This window comes from Mesitornis unicolor, unplaced genomic scaffold (genome assembly GCF_000695765.1).
Source record: "Mesitornis unicolor isolate BGI_N332 unplaced genomic scaffold, ASM69576v1 scaffold45892, whole genome shotgun sequence".
NCBI lineage: Eukaryota > Metazoa > Chordata > Aves > Mesitornithiformes > Mesitornithidae > Mesitornis > Mesitornis unicolor.
This window is the reverse complement of record NW_010172086.1, coordinates 6940-15807: the sequence shown is the minus strand read 5'-3', so window position 1 is coordinate 15807 and position 8868 is coordinate 6940. Positions and strand designations below refer to the sequence as shown.

Below are 8868 nucleotides of genomic sequence, written 5' to 3'. Positions count from 1 at the left end.
TGAACCCCGTTCAGGTATTTACAGTGAAAAGCCACTATCATAAAATAAAAGTTTAAATTAGAATAAACATCACTTTGCTTACACAATGGCAGTAGGATCTTGTGGAAGATCAGCAAAGGAAACAAATTCATGCAGTTTGTTCTTTTAGAAATAATAGCTTCTTATAGAGATACCAGAAGTGCAGAGGCTCGTCCCACCTCCAAGGTTATTGTGGTTGTATGTCACTGGTCCAGTTTTCTATTTATAGTAATACATGCAGTAATTCTGGCTCTTGACCCAGCATACAATTTTTACCAAATGAAATACTTAGATCTTCTTAATTTGAGACTTGTATCTGTTTAAATCCTCACTTGTGAGAACGTCGGTGTTTACAGTTCCTGGTTTGTGTTGTCACTTTCCCCTTAAAATCCACGGGGATGGTGCAGGATGTTGACGTAAGGCAGTTGTTCCTTGGATTTCCGGGCTGCACCTTAATGCTCTTCCTTTGAAGTTCAAAAACCCAGCCTTGGAATACAGCCTGATAGAAATCACTGTGCATTTGTTTTAAATGCATCTCAATAAGGCTTTGAAGAATAAACCTCTTTGTATGTTGAGTATTTAAAAATAACTTTTATCTGAAGTATTTCATCTTTACAGAATTCATCTTAATGTCTCTAGATACAGACTTGCTTAGGACTCTGTCAGGTCAGTTTATCCGTGGTATTTATTCCCAGTGAAGCAGCTGGAGCTTTGTTGTGAATTTGGGAAATCAAATCCTGCTTATAGAATTCAAGACAGCTCATTTGCTAATGAAATGAGTAAATGGAAACTCTTTGTTTTGCATTAGAGTTAACTTCTTGAAGTTGCTTATCTGTGAGGCAAATCCCAAGTCATGTTCCGTGAACTTACAGTACTCTTCATTTTCCTTTCCTCTAGGTTTTTGATCTAAGCAAAATTGCACCTGCTAAAGCACTCCAACTTTGTACCTTGCTGCCTTGCAACACTGTCAGGGTTCTCGTCTGTGGTGGGGATGGCACAGTAGGCTGGGTCCTGGATGCGATTGATGAAATGAAGATAAAGGTATTGTGTTTTAAATTAAAAGATGTCTTATGGTGAAATGAGTTTTGGAGCTGCTAAAGTGCTGCATCTAATCTCTTACCTGCACTTACTGTTTTCATCTTCCTGAATAAGCCTACAGAGAAATATCTGCAGAATTGCTTATTCATCTTGAGGAGCAGGGGGGAAATGCATCTTGTTATGAGTCCCTGTAGCTTAGGAGAAATATGTACGCTTTAGATTTTAAATTATATTTAAAGTTGTTCTTTTTTGTACAACATGAAAGGAACAAGCTGCAGAAAGCTTTATGCATTGTTCTTTCCTCTTTGTCTAAACAGATTTATTTTGTCGTAAATGGCATCACTAATAATGGCCAATGTGCTCTGACTGCTTATTCTTCCCAGCGCACTCAGTCTTTTATAATAACCTCATAATTTTGCTGGCTGTACTGATTGTATTGCCAGTGCATGAATGAGTGCATTAATTTGCTTCTGCTTCTTACTGTGTATTCTAAAGGTTTGCAGCCTCACCTATTAATAGTAAGTAAAGAGAGAAAAAATAAGCTGTATGTTTATTGTTGGTTTGAAATGGAGGATATTCCAGTTTATAGGATACTCCTAAAAACTCTTGAGAAAATTGAGAGTGAAGAATAATTACTAGGGCTTTAATGCTTTATTATATTTTTTCTCTATTGATAAATGGAAGAAAGTTCCTTTTCTTGTATCAGTGTGGGGGTTTTTTTGTTTGTTTGCTAGTTGTTTTTTTTTCCTGCAGCTTTTTTGTTAATACATTAAATATTGTATTTGAAGGCCATTATTGCAACTTCATGCATAGTCAAACTGAGCTGCTTTGAGAATTTTTATGTACTGATACACTTTGTTGCATTTCTACTTTAACTACAAAGGTTAATGAATATGAGTATATGGTTACTTGGTCTTGGACACTTGATATATTGCCCTCAGAGGCAATATAGTTGATGAAATCTGGGTGGTTCTTTGTTTCAAACGATTCAAATTGAGTCATTTGCATTACTTAAATACTGCATTATCAGCAAAACCTTTTTGTTATCAGCAGTAGGCTATTTACTCCATTTATCTTGACTCTCAAATACAGATAACCTGGCTGATACCTCTTGAACAAATAGTAACCGTAGTGCCAGTTATTGCAAGTACTTTTCACAGCTGAATTTCACAGGCCACAGTACATGTGAAATAACTGTTCACTCTTCTGTGGTAAAGAGAGCAAAGAGGTTTGCTCAGGTGGCCGTTTTGAACGTCTGCTGCTGCCACATACTGTGCAATCTGCAGAGGTGATGATCATCTGCTCCATCTGTTGATGACAGGTGTCTGTGTGGCACCTCTGAAACTTAGAGACCAACTTTGAGTGTGTGAATTTCTGTCTGTGGTTGAATACTATAGTATTATGTGCATCTGTTGTTTTAGACCTAACCTCACTTCAGTCTTATAAGAGCCTTTTGGTGTCTTGTTGAGGTTCAGAGCCTTCTGTGTGACATCTCTCTTATTGTGCTTGTATTTTTGTGTGTCTCTTATATTGTGTTTCTATTCTCTTCTCGCAATGGTTTAACATTTCTTGCCTTTGTGTTATCCCCACACTAAGTACTTAAATGTGCCATCTGCTGTACCAATGCTGTCACCTCTATTGCTCTGCACTATGTAACAAGCTGCTATGAAGATTAATGGTATTTATCTAACCTGAACATTTGGGGATAAAAGGGAGAAAATGAGTGCTGAAGAAGGAGCTAATATGCAGTGGTTTTTTATCCTAGGGGCAAGAGCGGTATATTCCACAAGTTGCAATTTTACCTCTGGGAACAGGTAACGACCTGTCTAATACACTGGGCTGGGGTGCAGGTTATGCTGGAGAAGTCCCTGTGGAACAAATCTTACGAAATGTCATGGAGGCAGATGGAATCAAACTAGACAGGTAAGTAGCAGTGAAAAGATAAATTCTGTACAACCAAATACTGCTATAGCTCTACTGATAGCCAGTTACAACAGCAAATGTAAAGAAACACAGGTGTTGCTGGAGGGAACTGCAGAATAACTGAAGTCCAACATTAGTCTTTATTTAATTGTTCCATAAGGCTTAACTCTTTCACAATTTAACTAAATTTAAATCTTTTGACTTGATCCCAGTATAGGTAGGAGATTCCTAACTATAGCTTTGATACTAAGTGAGAACAGTCTGTCATGAGTCTAGGTAATGGCTATTGTTTTTCAGATGGAAGGTTCAAGTAACAAACAAAGGATACTACAACTTAAGGAAACCAAAGGTATGGTTTGCAAGTATAAATATGGATTCTGTGGAATACCTGTATGTTTATACTTAATTTTCTGGTTGCCTGCTTCCCAGGAAACACTGACTTTAAATCATGACAATATTTCATAAGAACATAACTAGAAGTTCTGTCTTACAGGTATTCACAATGAACAACTACTTTTCTATAGGACCTGATGCTCTCATGGCTTTAAATTTTCATGCTCATCGTGAGAAGACTCCCTCTCTGTTTTCCAGCAGAATTATTAATAAGGTGTGTTTGGTAATGTGACATTTTTTCCTTGTAGTTGTTGACTTAACTTAAGGCTATTTTTTGCTGTGATTTGCTTTACTCCCCTACTTCTTTTCATGCTATTTTAAGAGTTTGAACTCGTTTTTCTTGGGGAGGGGATTCCATGGGTAAAACATGTTTCCAGCCTGCTCAAAGTGTCCTGCCTTGCCTCTGCTTGCTTGCTTACAGAATATGCTGTTTGTTCAATTTTTGTTTAGAATGTCTCATTTGCTTTAAAACTTAATGGGTTAAGAACATTGCCTATTTCCTTTTAAAGTGGAAAGCAAGTTTCTTATGCAAGTTGTAACCTGTCTAATGAAGGAAGCTTTGTTGAAGGATGTGCAAATATGTTACATGTGAATTTTATATAAGGCTTGCAGAACAATAACTATACAGGAATATTTCAAATACTCTTTATATATAATGTCTTTTTCTAACAGTGTTTTCTGTTCTCCCTGGTTGTTGTTTTGTTTTTAAAGGCTGTTTATTTTTTTTATGGAACCAAAGACTGCTTAGTGCAAGAATGTAAAGATCTTAACAAAAAGATTGAGGTAAGTTTTTTAACTTGCTTATTTTCTGGACAATCAGTGGAGTGTAAAAACTTACCTTGTGAACAAGAAGGGGAAAAGATTTTGCAGTTTCCATCTGTGTGACATACAGATGGATAAGGATGGCTCTGGACTTGGAGTATTTTTAATGTTCCTTTTGCGATCTGCAGCATACTTCATGAAACTCGTATCTTTGAGCTTACTGAAAATCCCTAATTTTTTTCTGGTTTTGACTCGGTTCTATGAGTTCAAGTACTGATACTCAGATAAAATTTGCCTTAGCATCAGTGACTTATGTGTTAGTTTCTTTTTCTTTATTAACAGAAATTTATTTCAACTTAGAATATCTTGTGAAATCAGAAGTAATTTTTTAAAGTAGGAAAAGAAAACACATTTTATTTGTTACAGGGCCAGTTTTTCTTCAAGCAGAAGCCTATTAAATGCACAAGGAGAATAACCAGCTTATATTGAAGTACTGAATTTGATCCACAGTAATTAACTTCTCTTTATCTTTTAAAGCTAGAGTTGGATGGTGAGAGGATCGAGTTGCCCAATTTGGAAGGCATCATTGTCCTGAATATTGGATACTGGGGAGGTGGCTGTAGGCTCTGGGAAGGAATGGGTGATGAACCTTACCCCTTGGCCAGGTATATAGTGCATCTTTGTGGTTGGTTGGTTGGTTGGTTTTGTTTCCTTGTAGTTGAAGCAGTTCCCCTCAGTGTGCTTATGTAGCCAGACTTGTCTGCAAGTCAGAAGGATTCCTTGTGACAGTAGGCTATCTCAGATTTATTTTATTTTCCTCATGTTAAAGACTTTGACTAAGTGCATCCCACACATTGAGGTTTTTTTAAGACTTTCTCAAAATGTCTGGCGTGATTAAGTGATACTGTTGCTTTTTTCAGACTATAAAAGAACACCTCTTAGTGGAGGTTAAAATATGAAGTAAAAACAAAGCAAGCCAAAAATTGACTCCTATGCTTGAGTAAGTTTGCTGGAGCAATACTAAAGAGGAGTATAGGTGGGTACATTAGCATTATTTCCCTCTTGTGGCTTTCTTCTTCAGAAGCCATATATATAAAGATACTTAATAGTTCTGTTACAAGACTTACGATCTTGGATTTCTAACAAATATTTGGATGATGTCCTTTACTGAAATCTAAAAAAATAAGCCATTAAAAGATTTTCCTGTAAATTAATAACTGAGAGAAAAGACAGAAAACTGCAAATTTACGGAAGATAAATCCCATGTGGGCCTTAAATATACACGATGAGCCTTGGAAAGACATATATCCATAATTTCCAGAAGCTAGCTAGGATTTATCAGCTGGTGTATTGCTCCGTGCTTGCATTTTGGTATGGCTTCCTCTGGCATTCAGTGTGATTTGTTGTCCAGCACAAGTAAACACATTTGTAGAATAACATTTTTCTTCTCTATAGGAATAGCTGTAAAAGGATGGTGTAATATTTGGACAGGTATTCTAGAGTGCATGAGCATCACTGAAAAGCATCTCCTTTCTTAATTCATAGACATGATGATGGACTTCTGGAAGTTGTTGGTGTTCATGGTTCTTTCCACTGTGCCCAGATTCAGGTGAAACTAGCAAATCCTGTTCGCCTAGGACAGGCCCATACAGTGAGGGTAAGTGGTGTTTATGAATGTGTTGTGGTTTTTTATTGTGGTTTTTTTTTTAATACACATTATAGAATCTCAAGCACTCAAGTATCTGATCTAAAGTTCCAATTAGCCGCTGAGCTAGACATTTCTCTTGCTTAGCAAAAATTAATTGGGTCGTAATTCACAGTCCTCTGTTGCTGTGGTTGGTGGCCTAGCAGTGCAATTAATTATATACTAAGTTTCTCCCTGTCCAGGCTGAAAACGTGCATAGCATCAGTATGTTGTGGTTGTAGTAGGTCTCTTCAGAGCTACTTTGAACTGCTGTGACTGTGTGTTCTTCTATTTCATACTAGCTGATCTTGAAGAGCTCAAAGATGCCGATGCAGGTGGATGGAGAGCCCTGGGCTCAGGGGCCCTGCACTGTTACCATAACCCATAAGACCCATGCACTGATGCTGTATCACTCGGGTGAACAAACAGATGATGACGCTTCCAGCGTATCTGAGCAAGACCACGTGAGAGAACAGACGGATGAAGATGTATAGATTTTGCGGAGTTTAACGTACTACAGTGATGAACTTCAGCTCATTAACAACACTGAGAACACCTAATCTATATTAAGGTTTATGCCATAAGGTTCATACTTGTGAATGAACTAGAGCTGAGGAAAAAGCCATGTTTTCACGTTCATGAAAAATTTCACAGCTGAATTGTCAACAACTATTTTGCCTTCTAGAGTTTTGGTGATGCCCAGCCTTTCTAGCTGGAGGAGTTAGTTACTGTAATGGCAGGAAGGAGACGGCTACTGCAGCCTCCCCTTGCTTGCAGTCAGATCTTCCGCATTGCACAGCATAGTATGCAAAATGTTTGATACCTTTGGAGGGGGAACAGCTGGGAGTTTGGCCTCCTTCCGCCTGCCCTCTTCCCTAGCACAGTTCCAGAACAGAAAACCAGACCAAGTAGGATGTGGGCTGATTTTCTGGCAGTATCCTGCTCCTGGCTGCCATCTCTTCTTGGGAGCAGGACAGATAATTTTCTGTGTATTCTGTGTACTTTTCTGCACTGCTTGTGCAGTGCGTATCCATTGGGCTTGACTGGGAGAGCAGAGGATCTGGGAGCTCTTGGGAAGGCAGTTGGTTAGCCAGAAAGATGCTTTTGGAACAGAGGTTTCTGGAAATGTTCTGTTAGTGAATGACCTTTTTCGGTGGCTTTGTAAGCCATAGATAGAGACTCCTGAGGTCCCGAATACCCAAGATATAAGTTCAAAATAATTGTACTGTGACTTGCACTGAATGATCCTGTGACTGACTGCTTCATTTCAGGGAGAGACTAATTCTAGTTTTTGTAAATAGCAACAGTGTAGTTCTCGAGGAGGCTTTTTGGAGAGAAACTTGGACAAAGAAGCTGCCTCTTTTAGCTGTTTAGAGGAGAGTTTCAAAGAAATAATAATGATTGGCAAATGTGGGGTTTTTAAAAGGGTTTGTTAAAGATCTTGCTTTGTAGTTACCTGAAAACTATCAATAGTAAGTCAGTCTGTTAACTGTTTCAATGTTAAGCGTGGAGGTTGAGAGCCCAGTTTGCAGAGGTCAGCAAGTTCTGGCATTCATGTGATTTGATTGTGAAAAATTTGATTGTGAAAAAAAGCATGGAAGCATTTGTTTTTTGAATAGCTGTTAGGGGGTCAAAGATAACCTTGATGGACCTGAAACTTGATTTCCCATATGAATATAGGGTGAGAAAAAGATTGGTGGTCTATTTTAGGAACACATACATGGAAACTGTCAGTTTGGCACAGCTGAAGCTTCTCAGGTTAAAAGCTTCTCAGGTGAAAACATCTTTATGGTTAACAGAAGTAAACATCTGCTTCCTTTTTTTGTTTTCTCTTGTAGGTATTTTAAGCCTGCAGCAGGCGAGAGCAGTGAGTTGAGGTTTAAAATTCATCACTAAGCAATTCAGTAAAGTCCGGTTGAGTTACTGGAGGTGATCTTCCAAGTGGGAAGAGAATTTATGCCGAATGCCTACTCTGTAAGCCAAAATCATAGGAGAAGTTGAGCGCTTTGGTCTGAACTTTCATTGTTGCTGGTTTTGTCAGAATTCCCCCGATCTTTTTTTCTTTCCTTTTAATGCTAACTGCAAGTGATACCATTGGGTAAAACAGGCTATGTTTCTAGATTTTGTAAAATGAAACTGTTTTTCGACAATCTATAAAATGACATTTGCATTAACAGTGAATGAACTATTTATATTTTAAAATAATTTATTGAAACCTTGGCAAAGTCAGTATTTTTAAAACCTTCAATTGTAATCCTCTTTGGAGAGCATTTTTAACTTGATGGTATTTGTTGTAGAAAGTGTATGTACTAGATCTTAAATACTACTGATTATCAGTGAATTTACAGCTGTCTGAAAATGTGATTAGAGTGTAATGAACTGTAAAGCAGAAACCATGTGTAAATTCCATATTCATTAGGCTTATACACCTCAGTTATTTTATTGTATGTAAATACAGAGAACAAATTAATAGTTAAATCTATGTAAACAGTGTTTAAAATACCTGAAAGTACACTGTTAGATAAATCCACTGCCTTTTTTAGTTATGAGGTTCAATTTGTATTAGCTTCAAAAATCGTACTAGTTAACTTATTAATTTTTTAATAGCTTGTAACCATCAGCATCCTAAAAATAGTTAAGTTCTGTGCTGTGATTCTTATGTAATGGTTGTTTACAAACAAGTGACAAGTCTCTGGAAAAGAAGGGTATGTGCTATGAAAGGCAGTACTTTCTCAAGAGAAAGGACACCACTGGCTACTTAATCTAAACTATTTATAAGACAGTTTAAAGAGTTACCTATCAGATGATTATTCAAATTGGTTTATAGCTTAAGAAGCTTTAACTGTTCAGAAACTTCACTCTTTGAACTCCTGACATCTAGAAAAACAATAATCGATGCCAAGACTTTGAAAGTCTCCCTTTTTTACAGTAGGTGAGCTGGCTTTTCCACTTGTGCTGTGCCTGAGGGGATACCAGCTGTGTTTTAGATGCAGGCAAGATCTTCCTGCTTCACAGAATCACAGAACGTTAGGGATTGGAAGGGACCTCCA

The 8868-nt window shown here is 37.6% G+C and overlaps 1 protein-coding gene across 1 annotated transcript in view; it reads left to right on the top strand.

The window, feature by feature from the left end:
* The window catches only part of DGKE (diacylglycerol kinase, epsilon 64kDa), a 9218-nt gene extending 2906 nt beyond the window's left edge, over positions 1-6312 (top strand). The window contains 9 exon segments of the mRNA XM_010180256.1: positions 1-14; positions 916-1059; positions 2822-2979; positions 3277-3328; positions 3473-3586; positions 4084-4155; positions 4672-4799; positions 5680-5791; positions 6121-6312. The exon segment at positions 1-14 is cut by the window's left edge and continues 16 nt beyond it. Of these exon segments, the coding sequence (XP_010178558.1) occupies positions 1-14; positions 916-1059; positions 2822-2979; positions 3277-3328; positions 3473-3586; positions 4084-4155; positions 4672-4799; positions 5680-5791; positions 6121-6312 (986 nt within the window).
* Positions 6313-8868: the final 2556 nt, after the last annotated feature.